Source organism: Lagopus leucura, unplaced genomic scaffold (genome assembly GCF_019238085.1).
Source record: "Lagopus leucura isolate 7727_CA_CO unplaced genomic scaffold, USGS_WTPT01 Super-Scaffold_73, whole genome shotgun sequence".
NCBI lineage: Eukaryota > Metazoa > Chordata > Aves > Galliformes > Phasianidae > Lagopus > Lagopus leucura.
Genome location: NW_024962252.1, coordinates 23,450,381 through 23,465,975, shown reverse-complemented (window position 1 = coordinate 23,465,975; position 15,595 = coordinate 23,450,381). Strand labels below are relative to the sequence as shown.

Here is a 15,595-nt window from a genome sequence, read left to right as displayed (position 1 = left end):
CAAGACAAAAGTCTTATTTGGGTTATAATAGAGATCTTCTGTGAAATGAAGAAGATCTGTCAATTAAGAATGCCTGCAAAATGGTCTGCAGTAGTAAAGGAAAGTATGGCTGAATCTCATCTTACTTTGTAGACCTATTTAAACAATAATATATAATACACCTACCATGCACTGACAGTGAGTCAGTAAAATATTGCATGAGTAAGCATGACATTTTTACAAAGAGAATATCATTATAAAATATTTATGAAATGTCTTTGTGTAACGAACCTTGTACATGGAGGCTTTTGTCCATCGTGGGAAGCTAAAGAAATAATAATCAACATCTCATTTACATATGCATGATGCTGCAAAATAGCATACATAAACTATTTCTTTCTGTACTGTTCAATTACTTCTGTCATCAGCTCCTACAAGATTTATTTGCAGTCATTTGTTTGGATCATTGGTGCCCTCTTTGCTGTTCTCTATAGATTCCGTAAAATGAATGTCCATAAAAATACTTTGATGTTGTCTTTTCATAATTAACCATTGTGTTGTATGGAACCATACTGGCATTTTATGTTAAAATGCCACTAGTAGTATGGGTACACCTGCTGCAAGCGGAACATGAAAACATTCGTTTACACCTTTGAATTTTTACAGTAATGTGGTGTAAACATATAGAATCTTATTTTTATGAGCTCGCACATTGGCTCAAATATGTCAACAAATTCCAACCATTACTAACCTCATTTATCCACTCTTAGTTCCTCCATTCTTTGCAGCCATATGCAAAGTATGTCACTGTAGAGGCTTCTAGGAACCAAGGGGTGGAGCTCTCCCTATTCTGAAATAAAATGATACATCAGTATATCATTATTACTGATATACATTTTACATGCATATTCTTATCTAGACCCTAGCAGAAATTGTTTTACTGAGCCAATTTGAACAAATGGCCAATTTGTTTTCCCTGTATTCTTAAAAATTTTTTTCTCTGCCAAGTTTCTAGATTCAGTGAAATTGATAAGAAATATGGCTGTGCAGAGACTATGCTCAAAAGCGGACCAATTCTTTGATGTCTAATTAAGAAGAGTACTGTGTTCTCTCAGTGTTCTAAATGATCTCTTGGTATTGTGAGCAGGTTGTGATTTGGCATGCTTGTACGGATTGCACCCAGCATGTACAGAAATTCCTTTTAATTGTTATGTGAAATGTTTGCATATGTGGTGATTATCTGTGAACTCATTGTACATGTATCCAAATGTGTTTTCTATTGTGCTTGATTTTGCTGGCCATTCTTGAATGTCTTGGCAACTCAAGAAACATACATTCTGTGCTGTCCTCTGTAACGCGTATACTCTTTGATGTTGTGTCATATTTTGTCAGCTTTTGTTTTACTCTTTTTCCAACAACATATCTTTATATTTGTTGGAAACAAATTTATGCAAAGACAATTTTAGTAAGCTTTGCTCAACATTATTTTATTTTTTCGTTTGCCAAAGATTGTTCAAATGTTTAAACGTCCACCTGGTATAAATCTTTTGCAGTTAATCCACCGTCAGACTTGAATTTTACAATTATAGATGAACATAATGTTCAAATGTCATGGAAAAGGCCACCAGATGAAATAGTGGGTTACAGGATAACTGTGGTTCCTACAAATGGTGAGTTCAATAAAATTTTATTACTTGGTTTTTGGAAAACCTGAGTACTTTTTTTACTTGTATCCAAGTTAGGTATGAAAACAGTGAGTGACGTCTTTCTGAAGATTGAGTAGCAGCAAAGGGCATACACAAAAGAGCAGAGACTGTTCCTAATTAGAGTATTTCTTTCCTTAGTATTTACCATGTGTGGACTGCAATTAATAAGTTTTGGTTCCTTTTCCTTTGCAAGGAACAAGAAGGTAAAGTCCTCACTGTGTTCCTCCTTTTTGCCTTTACCTTAAAGTTAGGGAATTGTATTGGTCTTCTTTCAAGTCCGTCTCCCAAAGGAAGTATTACGTGTCAGATAACGATGCAGTGGTGTCATGTAACTTCCATAACATGGCCATAATAATGGTTGTGTAAGACACCTGTTATTCTGTTTCACTTTGAGAAATAATCTGTGAGAATCTGGATTGGAACTGGACCATAATTTGTTAAATTATAGTACATTTTGTATGTATATTTTTGTCTTAGTCTCAGCTGAAATGAAATTGCTTTCTTCCGAGTATCTGGTATGATGCTATATTTTGTTCTTGGAGAAAAATAATATTGATAACACACTGATGTTTATAGTTGCTGCTGAGCAGTACAGAGCCAGGGCCATTCATAGTGAAGGGCCCAAGGAGCTGGAAGGGAACAGAATTAGGACAGCTGACTTAAACTGACAGAAGTGATATTTCATACCATATGACATCATGAGGAAAGAGTTTTGAAGTGGGTAGGAGTACATCTTGCTATCTTTTACTGCTCAGGGGGGCTACCTCAGCATTGGTTGGGTGGTGGTGAGCAATTGCTTGTGCATCACTTGTTATGCATATTTGTCAAAATTATTATCCTTTTCTTTTTCTCTATCTTAGTAATTTTTTTTCTCAACTCACAAGTTCTACTTAGTTTTTTTCCCAATTCTCTTACCCATCCCACTGGAAAGTGGGGAGAGTGAGCAAAAAGCAGTGTAGTGCTGAGCCACCTGTGGAGTTAAACCACAATTTTAAATTTCAAATTTCCTGGAATTTATTAAACATTTCAGTAATTTTTTCAGTACTGAAAACAACTTAATTGGAAGTTTCATATTTCAAAATACTTAAGGAAAGCAGAATTGTATCATTGTAAAATTGTCATTGGATGTTTAGATAGATTATTCTCTGTTGTATTCTTTTAAATAATCTTGCCACTGATATAACTGGATTTAAACACTGCATTAACTGTTTTATATATTTGTTGCAGATGGGCCGACTAAAGAATTTACTCTTTCACCTAGCACAACCCAAACTGTCTTATCAGATCTTATACCTGATATAGAGTATGTTGTATCAATAGCTTCATATGATGAGGTAGAGGAAAGTCTGCCTGTTTTTGGCCAACTAACAAGTAAGTATATGTAATACAACTTATGGAAGAGAATAGAATAGTATAGAGTAGTTCGGAAGGACTTTTGAAGATAATTGAGTGCAACTGCCTGACCAGTTCAGGGCTAACCAAAAGTTAAATCGTGTTATTGAGGGCATTGTCCAAATGCTTATTGACATTTGTCTGGCATGGGGCATCAAACTACCTTGCAAGGAAGCCTATCTCAGTATCTGACCACAGGAAATACATTTTTCCTGTACAGTCTGAACCTCCCCAGCTGCAGCTTTGAGCCGTTCCTGTGTGTCCTGCAATCAGTTATAAGGAGCAGAGGCCACCACCTCCCTCTGCTTTCCTTTGGAGCTGCAGAGAGTAATGGGCTTACCTCTCAGCCTTCTTTTCTCCATATTAGACAATCAAAGTGTCCTCAGCTTCTCACAGGACACTCCTTCCAACCCGCTGACCAGATTCCTGGTCCTTCTTTGGAAACTTTCATGTATCTTAACATCCTTTTTATATTGTGGAGCCCAGAACCCCATATATTCAAAATGAGGCTGCACAAGTGCTAAACTAAGCAGCAAAATCCCCCTCTTTTGACAGGCTGGCTCTGCTGTGTTTAATGCATTCCCAAATGTGGTTTGCCGCCTTTGCTGCCATGGCATACTGCTGACTCGTATAGAGCCTGATGTCAACCAGTTAGAAAACTGAATAGCAGAACTGACCAGTCATTTACAGAACTTGGCTTTATTCCAGTTCCTCAACAAAATATTGGCACATACCTAAACTCAGATCAGATGTAGCTGCACAAAAAGCGTCTTTTTTTTTTTTGTTTGTTTGTTTTTCATTAATTCTTCACAGGATCAAAGATGAAAGGATGCTTGGATATACTGTTTCTGACATCTCATACAGAGTTCTTTGCAGGAGCACTCTGGTTTTGTTGAACTGGGCCTACTTCCTATTAACTGCGTCCGCATTCAAAGGGAAAGTTGTAATTGGCTTGAGTTAAGAAATGAACCTGTCTGGACTTCTGTGAAGAAAAAACCCACAAAATTATTTTCATTAAACAACAAAATGTGACATTATATACATATAAATCAAATATAGACTTGTATAGACTTGTATCGTGTATAGTTGATAATTTTAAGTTAACCACAGACACATTAAAGACTGTCTTCAATGGCATGTTTTGTCACATGCCTCAAGCTGCCCAAACAACCACAGGAAAATTACTTACGATGAGTTTCCTAGTGTGTTAGTGAGGAGCAATACTTGTATTTCATCTGTGCATGTTGCAGTGAATTCTATGATTCTGTAGTTGATTTGGGGGATATTATTTGGAAATGTGCGAGTTCCAAATTATTACATTTTTTGTATTTTGTATTGTCCTGAATGCTATGTTGTCAATTCTTCAATTACTTGTGATGCAGTTATAACTTGCCTTTCTGTATTCAATTTCTGAGGCTTGTCAGATTTGTGCCCCTAATTCCTTACATGGTTTTTTTTAATTTTTATTTTAACAAATTAACCTAATTTCCTTTATTAATCCTACCTATGTTGTATTTTGTGCAGTTCAGACAGGTGGTCCGGGCGTACCAGAGGAAAAGAAGGTTGAAGCTCAAATACAAAGTAAGATGTTTTGTCTATCAGTGTGTCTTGTATTTTGTCTAGTAGATGCTTTGCAGATTTAGTGAGATTTAGTTTCATGGCCTTACAAAGTTAAGCTGTGTTCCTTTGTTACTTAGCAATAAAGTTAAAGCTACCTAGAATTAGAGTTAGGGTAGTATGGTTTGGTTGTGGTTGGACATGATGATCTTCAAGGTCTTTTCCAACCTGAGAAATTCTGTGATTCTATAAAGACTCTCCTCTATCAAGAAAAGACACTGTCTTTTCAAGGCAGTGCAGAAGATGCCATGCAGCTACTGTGGGGAGATAAGAATGGAAAGCAGAAGTGGTAACAAAATGACATTTCCTTAAAATTAAACTGTTTTTTATGTGTAAGTTAGCACCTGCTGTGGGATAACAGATCTTGTGAAATAGTGAGAGGTATCTTAAAACTGATTTTGTATCTGACAGTTCCATTGTGTTAATGGCAGCTAAAAGTCCCTTGTCTTCACCTAGGTGAATAATGCTTCTCTAAGTAAAATAATTCCAGAGAATAATATGAGTCTATTAAAAATCTGTTCATTTTATCTTTTATTCACTATTTCTCTCAGATGTTTCTCACTGATTTGTAAGAATACAATTGCACATCTGCTAACAGTTTTTTGTTTGTTTGTTTTGTATGTGCGTGTGTGTTCCAGAATGCTCCATAAGTGCAACGACAGATTTAGTTTTCCTGGTAGATGGTTCATGGAGTGTAGGGAGAAACAACTTCAGATATATTCTGGACTTCATGGTTGCCCTTGTGTCAGCTTTCGACATTGGGGAAGAAAAGACAAGAGTTGGAGTTGTTCAATACAGTTCAGATACAAGAACAGAGTTCAATTTAAATCAGTATTTCAGAAGAAGTGATCTTCTTGATGCAATTAAAAGGATACCTTATAAAGGTGGCAACACAATGACAGGTATAGATTTCCCTCATATGTGTTTTTGCAGCATATAATTCTTATTTTAAATTTGCTTTAAATCTTAGTTCGTTCATGCCTAATAAAAATACAACTTGTCTTTTTTTCAGGTGAAGCTATTGATTATCTGGTTAAAAACACTTTCACTGAGTCAGCTGGAGCAAGAAAAGGCTTTCCCAAAGTAGCAATTGTCATTACGGATGGAAAAGCTCAAGATGAAGTTGAAATTCCTGCAAGAGAGCTTCGCAACATAGGAGTTGAAGTTTTTTCTTTAGGTATGTTTTTGATGAATGAGAGATTAGCTTTCCTAAAGCAGTAAGTTATACGTTTTGCAGATTCTGGTTTTGAAGTTGTGCTATATCCATCTTTTCATATATGTGTGCCTTGAAATGGGCATTTGTAACCTTCAGAATGGAACATACGAGTTGTGTTAACTCGCTAGTAGTTTTGTAGCTCCTATGTGGAGACTAAGAAGGCTGATAAATAGAGTTTGACCCTTAGCCTTATCATATTATTTTCTTAAGTTGAAAATGGAGTGTTACATTGCATTTAGATATTTAGTAGTAGGGTTATTGATAATGACATTAGAGAGAACTGGATTTAACTCAACTTTACCTCAATATATTCTGATACTCTATCAGTGCATTCACAGGTGTTTGTATTTTACAGCCACTTAACATGGTCCTGTCTATTGTGACTTCCAGGAATCAAAGCAGCAGATGCAAAAGAACTCAAGCTAATTGCATCTCAGCCTTCACTGAAACATGTGTTCAACGTGGCTAATTTTGATGGAATTGTAGATATACAGAATGAAATTATATTGCAGGTGTGCTCTGGAGTGGATGAACAGCTGGGTGAACTGGTTAGTGGAGAAGAAGGTGAGATACTTTTATAAATGCATTTACTGTTGTCAGCTCATTCTGATGTGTGTGTAAGCAGACTAGCCGTGCTTGCTTTGCTTTTTTTTTTTTTTTTTTTTTTTTGTTTTTTTTTTGAGTTTGATCCATTGCCTCATTTAGCAAGTGAGAAAAATAGGTTTCAGCTCTGTGCATTTATATACAGGAGGACAAAATGTAATGCAGTAGCTTTGGAATAGCTCCATCATTCTGTAGTTTCAGGGGCAACAAAATGATGATCAGTTATCAGAGGCTCCTATACTCATTTTGAACACCAGCTTCACTTCTATGGAGTAAATGTATGAAAAGGAAAAATCTGGTTGATGTAGGAGCAGAATATTAATGTTAAATGTTAAATAATAAATTGAAGAATCCTGAAAAAAAAACAGACATCAAGCTGTATCACTGCAGTTTTCTGTCTGTGTAAGATTCTGAATAAGTAGTTATTTTTTGTACAAAATGGTAGCAGGATGACTCTGCTGTCACGATATGCTCAGGTCTGCATTTTTTCAGACCCTTTGCTGTGTTCTTTTGGGTGTTGCTTTCACTTCTGACTGAAATAGGCTTAGAGGAGAAGAACATTTCTTCTGGATCTTCACTAAACTGGTTCCACAAATGCACTCTTTATATTTTTACCTTCTCTCTGATGCCCCTCATGAAATTTCCTGTAATTCAGTTATGTTTGTTTATGCTAAAAATAGGTGTGATTTTTAAGTAAAGATTAAGCAAGGATGACTGAATTTATTTAGGAAATAAAAATGTACAAATAAATCTGTTTATAATTGCAATTAATAATTTGGGTTTACTTTCAATTTATTTCAGCGGTGGAGCCTGCTTCAAATTTAGTAGCCACTCAGATCTCCTCAAAATCTGTTAGGATCACTTGGGATCCATCCACAAGCCAAATAACTGGCTATCGGATACAGTTCATCCCAATGATAACTGGTGGAAAACAACATGTGCTGAGTGTGGGTCCTCAGACTACTGCTCTGAATGTTAAAGATCTCTCTCCAGACACAGAGTATCAAATTAATGTTTATGCAATGAAAGGACTGACCCCCAGTGAGCCCATAACTATAATGGAAAAAACACAGCAAGTCAAAGTTCAAGTGGGTGAGTTAAGAACTACTGCATTATTTCCAGGCAGGAGCTTTTTGTCTGAACCTCTGATATTTGCTTTAGTATCATACCTTTACTGTTTATAAGAGCTTTACTTGGAATGGTTTATTTCCTTTATAAACAACTGGATATAATGCATGGACTGCAGATGCAATTGAAATACCATCGTTACTGAATACCTGTTTATAGTGGTGATTCTTTTTCTTTACAGAATGCTCACGTGGTGTGGATGTAAAAGCTGATGTTGTGTTTTTAGTGGATGGCTCCTACAGCATTGGTATCGCCAATTTTGTTAAAGTAAGAGCCTTTTTGGAAGTGTTAGTTAAAAGCTTTGAGATATCGCCTCGAAAAGTACAGATAAGTCTTGTCCAGTACAGCAGAGATCCCCATATGGAGTTTTCTTTGAACAGATACAACAGAGTGGAAGACATAATTCAAGCTATTAACACCTTCCCCTACAGAGGTGGATCTACCAACACAGGCAAAGCGATGACATATGTGAGGGAGAAAGTATTTGTTACCAGCAAAGGATCAAGACCAAATGTGCCAAGAGTCATGATTCTTATCACTGATGGAAAATCATCAGATGCTTTTAAAGAACCTGCAATAAAGCTGAGGGATGCAGATGTAGAAATATTTGCAGTTGGTGTGAAGGATGCAGTGCGTACAGAGTTAGAAGCAATTGCATCACCTCCCGCTGAAACCCATGTTTACACAGTGGAAGATTTTGATGCTTTCCAAAGAATATCATTTGAACTTACACAGTCTGTCTGCCTACGGATTGAGCAGGAACTGGCTGCAATAAGGAAAAAATGTGAGTAAATATTTCCTAGAAAAATATGGAAAATGCAATGAAAAAAAGGTGAAACAATGTCCTGTTGTTGTAGCAGCTACATAAAAGAATTAATGTAGAAATTGACCATCTACAAATAAAAAATGAAATAGCTGGGGTTTGGTTGTAATTTTGATGTATATTAAAAGCAATGGGAGGAAGTAATAAAGAAATGGAGTGGAAAAAAAAAAAGTAGAAATATCTTTCTCCTTCCTAAGTGCTAAGGAACTTCTCAGTGTAGCTTCAGTTAAGTCTCCAGTAAAAGAGTTACTTAGTAAAGTTCATTCTTTAGCTGTTCAAAGTGAAGTAGCTAGTCAGAGCTTGTGTTCTAGAATTCTAAAGGCAATGGAGCAATGTAGGCATCTCCGGAAGGTGATTTGATTAATTTTTACGGTAAGATGAACATTCCTAAGAAACTGGCCTTCTGTTTTCCCCAGCTGGAAAGAAGATGGACTTAAAACAAGGCAATGTAAGACAGCTAATGCTAGGTGACATTAATCTCATTCTAACTATGAAGTCTGAAATAAAGCAGAGCATGAAAGTCTTCACATGTATCCGTACTTGGCAAGCTTGGATACTGTTTACTATTTAAAAAAAAAATATCTAAATTCTAGCTTTTGTTCAGCTGAAGTTACTTAGGATTACTTCACTTGCAGTGAGTCCCTGCTTATGTTTATTAGAACACTAATGTTGAATAGTCCCCAGCATTGAAAACTCCACTTTCTTTAAAAATAAGCCTTTTGTTTCAGGATAGCTTTGAGGAACAAACCAGCAAAGCAGCCTTTGTTTTAGAGGGCTCAAGCAGTCTTAACATCCCTACTGTTAGGCTGACTAGGCCTACCAAAACAAGCCCAGGATGTCAGGTTTGTGTTTGTGCCTCATGTCAAGTTCCTTGTTTCCCCTTTGACTCAATTCCTGAAAAAATACTGGGATTTATTTTGTCCTATTTCTAATCTACATTAAAAAACAAACAAACAAAAACCCCTAGGATTCATAGTTCCCACTGAGGGCAAAGTGTTATTGCTGTTCGTGAGACATATAGAAGAGAGAACCCACTTTGATTATCACATTCTTTCTTAAATTTTCCAAAATATTTATGTTTTAGGTGAACTGTTCTCATTTGATCTAGAAATCACCGCACTGGTGCTTCTACTCATTGTATAATTTGAGAGATACTAGATACTAGATATGGTATCTGTTGCATGTACAACAAAATATCTTGTCAATTAGAATAAGTTGAATGATCAAGAGACATTTTTCACTGATTTTAGAGATTATGTGTTAAAAATATACATTCTAGCAAGTATGTCTTAGCTGCATGTTTTCATTTTCACACAGCTTACGTTCCGGCAAAGAACATGGTCTTTTCTGATGTAACATCTGACAGTTTCAAAGTGAGCTGGTCTGCGGCTGGATCTGAAGTTTTGTCATATCTCATTAAATATAAAGTAGCGATTGGTGGAGATGAATTCATTGTTTCAGTACCAGCTTCAAGTACTAGCTCAGTTCTCACTAACTTGCTGCCTGAGACTACTTATGCAGTCAGTGTGATTGCTGAATATGAAGATGGCGATGGCCCTCCTTTAGATGGAGAGGAAACCACCTTAGAAGGTAGGCCTGTTTTGTTCTCTGATGTAAAAGAGTCGAATTCCAATGAATAGTTCCAATAAAAATGTGCTTCACTGAGAGAATGTGTATATGGGAAACAACCAGCAAGGGCTGAGAAGCTGTACTGTTATGTGAGATGAGAATACATACTGTTGTCTCTGAGCACGTTTAATAAAGATACAAAATGCCAACAGAATATCAATGTTTGATTGTTAAGACTGGATTTTATTTTTTCTGAAAAGTGGATGGATGCTTGTTTTCTCTGCAATGGCCTATTTTTAAATAAAGTGTTGTGCTGTAAATAATAAATTCACTGGCATATATTAGTCTTAGTAGTCATAGGATGACTGATGCAGAAATGTGTGCGTGTTGAGTTTAATGCCTTTAAGTCAAGCATGTACCTATGTAATTTTCTACAGCTCACATTAACAGAAATTCCATTCTATGTACCATAGGCTTGGAGGGGTTTATGTTCAGCTGTTTTTCATCAGAATCTAATGGATCTAATCCAATAATTCTTACTGATTCAAAACTTCCACTGATGTCAGTGTGACTTTGTAATCAATAGCTGTAAATTTAAGCATGGCAGCTGTACTTTTTTTTTTCTTGACAGAGTTGCTAAAATGCATTTCCACTGATTTAAAGGAGAAGGATCACAGTAACTTTTATTTTCTATTCCAGTAGTTAGATACTCAGTCTAGTCTAAACCATGTTTTTTTTTTTTTTTTTTTTTAATTTAAAAAAATTTTTTTGATATCAATCCACTCTGTTTCCTTATTCCATGCTGTCATTAGTGACCTTTGATGAGCAAAAGCAGCAGCAGCATGGAAAATTTTTAATTGCATTTTCCTCTTAGGTTTGATGTAAATACACATTTATAAAATTGCTTAGTTTGGATGGCAAGTTTGGAAGATACAGATTTCACTGTTGGTGTGCATATTTCCATTATACCAGTCCGAATGTTTTTACCACACAGAACTCTTTCCTTTTCCAAGACAAATTCTTCGCTGATAGAATATGTGGCTTGTGATTGTAAGAGACAGGAGATGGAATAACTTGAATAAAAATAATCAGCGTTCTCATGTTGCAAATGATACATTTTAATGAAATCTTAACATGTCTGAAAAGACTGAGTTCCATAATCACGTAAAGGTCAGCAGCTCTCCATGCAGCAAGTTGGTCCTGATAGCTCTAACACTGACTTAAGTCTTGTAAATAATTTTAAATAATGTTGTATTTCTGATTAGTAAAAAAAAAAATTCTTCTCTTTAGGAGTGTTAATTGCTCCACTTTTAATAGGTCTGTAACTGAACACTGAAGAACAGTGCTTTAGCATACCTTGTTAGCTGAATTATACTTTAGATAGCAAATGATAAAAATTAAAACTTGTCTGAAGGAAAATGCTAACAACTTGCACTGCACTAGATTTTATTGTATGTTGGGATAGACAAGTTCTGCTTTTATGCATCCACCTCAGAAATGACATGAGTTATAGACTCATATTTTGTCAGGGACTAGACTAAGTGAAATGGCTCACACCACAGTTTTTAATAGTTTCTGGGATAGTAAGCCAATTATTGTATTTGAGATTGCACCTTATGAATTATTATTATTATTATTATTATTTTTTCCCTTCTTTTTAACAGTTAAAGGTGCCCCTCGAAACTTAAGGATAACAGATGAAACCACTGATAGCTTTATGGTTGGCTGGACTCCAGCTCCAGGAAATGTTCTAAGATACAGACTTGTATATAGACCACTTACTGGAGGAGAAAGGAGACAGGTGACTGTCTCAGCAAACGAAAGATCGACCACTCTGCAGAACTTGATTCCAGATACAAGATATGAAGTGTCTGTTATTGCTGAGTATCAGTCTGGGCCCGGCAATGCGCTGAATGGATATGCAAAAACTGACGAAGGTACATAATCAATGCTATGAATATAGTATGCTTGAGAAAACTTTACTGTGTGTTGACATATTCACACTGAAAAGAGAATAACCTCTTTTGACTATAAATATTATCTCGTATGAGCAAAGAATTATAAAATTACTGAAATCTCATTGAGAGGTGTTAGATGTTCAGTGCCAATAGAATTTATCAAAACCAATATTTGCTTTTCAAATATAGTATATTGAACCTCCAGAACCAACTCTGGCAAGGTAATTTGGGCAAAGAGTCTACAGTTAAGTTTACTTAGTTTTCCACATGATTGTGTGGTCAGTAATACCAATTATGTTTATTTTCACACCCAGTCTGTGCTTCTGAATGGGAAGCAAGGAGCAAATGAAGAATATAATTTACTAAAGTTATTACTGTACCACAAACTTTGGCTTAGACGTAACATTTATGTTCTTTTAACAAGTATCATGCATTATTAAACAAATTCCCAAGAGTACAGAGACATGAATGTCCTGATCATTTGGTGAAGCTTCATTGAGATTTTAATAGATGCCAGAAAAGCTAAAGTCAAAAAGAAATCTGTAGATAACTATAAGGTATTAATTTCACACGTCATTGCTGATCTTTGACTTGATACTGCAGTCAGTGACCTCAGCATGGATCTTGGTGTATTGAAGTTGAGTATGTGTTCGAGTGCTAGTATGTATAAGTGTTCAAGGATTGAGTTTGTAGTTTTCTAGATAAACAGAAAGAATGGAAACAGCTTTATAGGGCATTTTTGCGTTGAGTTGCATAGAGAATTGTACAACCGTGATTATGATAAAATTATAATATAGCAGTGTTAGTGCAGGCTAATCAGGAATTATTTTCTTCAGCATGAAAATCTATGTTGTGGTGACTTGAAAACTAAACCAAGAAACAAGGTTTGCTTCAATTTGTTTTCAATATCTTTTGTTGAGCAGTCCGGGGAAATCCAAGAAATCTGAGAGTTTCTGATGCTACAACATCAACAATGAAGCTGTCTTGGAGTGCTGCTCCTGGCAAAGTGCAACAGTACTTTATAACTTACACACCAGTCGCAGGAGGTGAAACTAAGGAACTGACTGTGAAAGGTGACACTACATCTAAAGTGCTGAAAGGTTTAGATGAAGCCACTAGGTATGCACTGACTGTGTCTGCCTTGTATGCCTCTGGAGCAGGAGAAGCTCTTTCTGGAGAGGGAGAAACACTCGAAGGTAACTATTGTTTTCTTACAGTTATTCATTTGTATGGATACTGTTTAAGATGTCTTAAAATGTATTATCTTTCTGAGATTTCTGCAGAAGTAAACACGTAAATGAAAAGTAGGTAAAAAGACATTCAGCAGGGATCTCCTTACACGGATTTACCAAAACTGTGGTTAAAATATCTCATCCTTTTGAAAATCTGTAGAGTTTCTTCTATATTGAGACTGAAAGATGTTCAGGAACCATTTTTGTATTAGAGTCACAACTTCTTGTCTACACAGAGAAATAAAGAAATAGGTCTTGCTTCTAACTGAGGAATAAGAACCTGGAGTTGAGCATTAGCAGGATGCTGGCAAGTGCCTAAATCAGAGTCAGAGACTTATAAGGAGGGGAGGCTGCTCTCATTCTACTTTCAAGTGGAGAATTTCCCAGACTTGGTCCTTGTGAGCATTCTCAGCATCATCTGTTAATTGTCAGGGGATAGGAAAGGCTGCCACTTAGGCCATGAAAGGAAGTGGGACTGTGCTCTGCACTGACCAGGTATGTATTGCTAAAGTCTGGTATTCCAGCTCTCTAGACACAGTACTTGAAAACATAGATGATTTACATGGAATTAAGATTCTTCCACTGACACTAATGAATTTATAGTAATAATATACTTGACTCTCAGTTTCTCTTTTTCTTTATGGCACAAGTTTAAAAACAAATCAGGAAACCTACTTGAAAAAAAAAGTCAGTTCCAATTCGGGCACTTAATTGAATGCTGAAGTTTGCAGCATGGAATCTCTAGGATTCTTCTGTGATTAATGAAAAAAGACAGATATGTTCAGTAGGCAGGTAGTCCATCTGAGATTTCATTTTCCCTTCAAAGGAACGTTTCTCTGTCCATTGACTATAAAAGGAGCAGTGAGTTAAGCTCTAGTCCCCTAGTACCACCACCTACACATCAGACAACCCAACCCCCCTACTTTCTGTCATCCTGTCTCAGTGGATCAGGCACCTTGGTCAGACCTATTTCTTAATATGGAGCTCTGGAATGAGCAGCTGTGTTCTGAGTTCATGAAATAAACTTAGCTTTTTAATCTGTAAGGCTTGAACAACAGGAAAGTCTTTCAATTCATCGCCTAGAGCTTCAGTTAAAATCTAGTCTGAAAAAAAAAATAAAGAAAGAAAGAAAGCAATGGGTGAAATACACTGAATTGAAAAAACAGCGCCATCAAAAAAAACAGAATTGAGTCTCAGATGAAGACTGTGATGTCCTTTCAGTGCTCCCTCCTGCAGGAGGACTCTGATTCTCATGTAGACTTCCTACAGACTGCTGTAATAAATTGCTGATAAGAAGAAAAACAATTTGAATATTGGTTAAAGAGTCAAGGAAATTAGAAGGGTAGTTGTTTGTAGGTCGGTAATAATTTTTAGGCATCCAGATGGAGTTTGAAATGGATGTTGCACCTCAGAAGGACGTGTACTTTCCTTCATGCAACTTAACGGCATTATTTTCTATCAGTTTCTCAGTTGGAAGAAAATCAAATTAAAAATTACGCATACCGTTTAAAAAGATATGACTCAAACAAATATTCTTTGAACATTCAGCTGAATTGGCAAACCTTGTCACTGCTGCTCCAGAAAATGTTACTTTTTGTATTTGAGCAGTCTATTAAGTCTTTCTTGGTTAGATAAATTGTTAGTAAGAGCAAATACAGAATCCAGTAATTATTGAGTGACCAAAGGTAAATAAAGGAATACAAATTTCTTTTTGCATAGCAGTAGAGACTTAAGTTATAATCAGAATCATAGAATGGCTTGAATTTGAAAAGACTTGAAGCCCATGCAGTTCCAACCCCCTGCAGTGGGCAGGGCTTCCCCCCACCAGCTCAGCTGCCCAGAGTGCCATCCAACCTGGCCTTGAACACTGCCAGGGATGGGGCACCCACAGCTCTTTCGGCAGCTCTGCTAGGGCCTCACCATCCTCTCAGTGAAAAATTTTCTCCCTAACATCTACTAGATTAAATAAATGAATTAGATTTAGAGAAATTAGGTATATTAATAAGTAGAAAAATTAATAAGTAAATTAGATTTAGAATTCCTGGGGAGAGCTCTGGAAGGATCAAGTGTTCCTGATGGAACATCCACCTTATATTTCAGCATACTTGCAGTTTCACATAAAATAAAAATATTTGAAGTAGGCCAGAAGTCTTTGGAACTGTCAATAGATATTCTAAAAGACTGTCAAACTAATGGTATGAAAGAAGGTACTGTTAAAGTACCTATAGGATAGTATGTCACTGTATGGTACTGTCTTACCTCACTGGAGGACACAAAGACTAAACTTGTGAGGAAAATCAGACAACTAAGAGTGAATGGATTGGCATTTTGGGAACCAAAAGATAACACCCAAACTTTAAAGCTTAATACAG

The 15,595-nt window shown here is 36.2% G+C and overlaps 1 protein-coding gene across 3 annotated transcripts in view; it reads left to right on the top strand.

The window, feature by feature from the left end:
* The first annotated feature begins 1,536 nt into the window (after window positions 1-1,536).
* The window catches only part of COL12A1 (collagen type XII alpha 1 chain), a 90,344-nt gene continuing 76,285 nt past the window's right edge, over window positions 1,537-15,595 (top strand). For all 3 annotated transcript variants that reach the window (XM_042881210.1, XM_042881216.1, XM_042881225.1), the window contains exons 1-11: window positions 1,537-1,649; window positions 2,913-3,056; window positions 4,602-4,658; window positions 5,333-5,596; window positions 5,707-5,871; window positions 6,301-6,474; window positions 7,315-7,605; window positions 7,823-8,425; window positions 9,782-10,054; window positions 11,698-11,970; window positions 12,915-13,187. In XM_042881210.1, coding sequence (XP_042737144.1) covers window positions 1,586-1,649; window positions 2,913-3,056; window positions 4,602-4,658; window positions 5,333-5,596; window positions 5,707-5,871; window positions 6,301-6,474; window positions 7,315-7,605; window positions 7,823-8,425; window positions 9,782-10,054; window positions 11,698-11,970; window positions 12,915-13,187 — 2,581 coding nt within the window. In that variant the 5' untranslated portion in view covers window positions 1,537-1,585. The remainder of the gene's footprint in view (window positions 1,650-2,912; window positions 3,057-4,601; window positions 4,659-5,332; window positions 5,597-5,706; window positions 5,872-6,300; window positions 6,475-7,314; window positions 7,606-7,822; window positions 8,426-9,781; window positions 10,055-11,697; window positions 11,971-12,914; window positions 13,188-15,595) is intronic.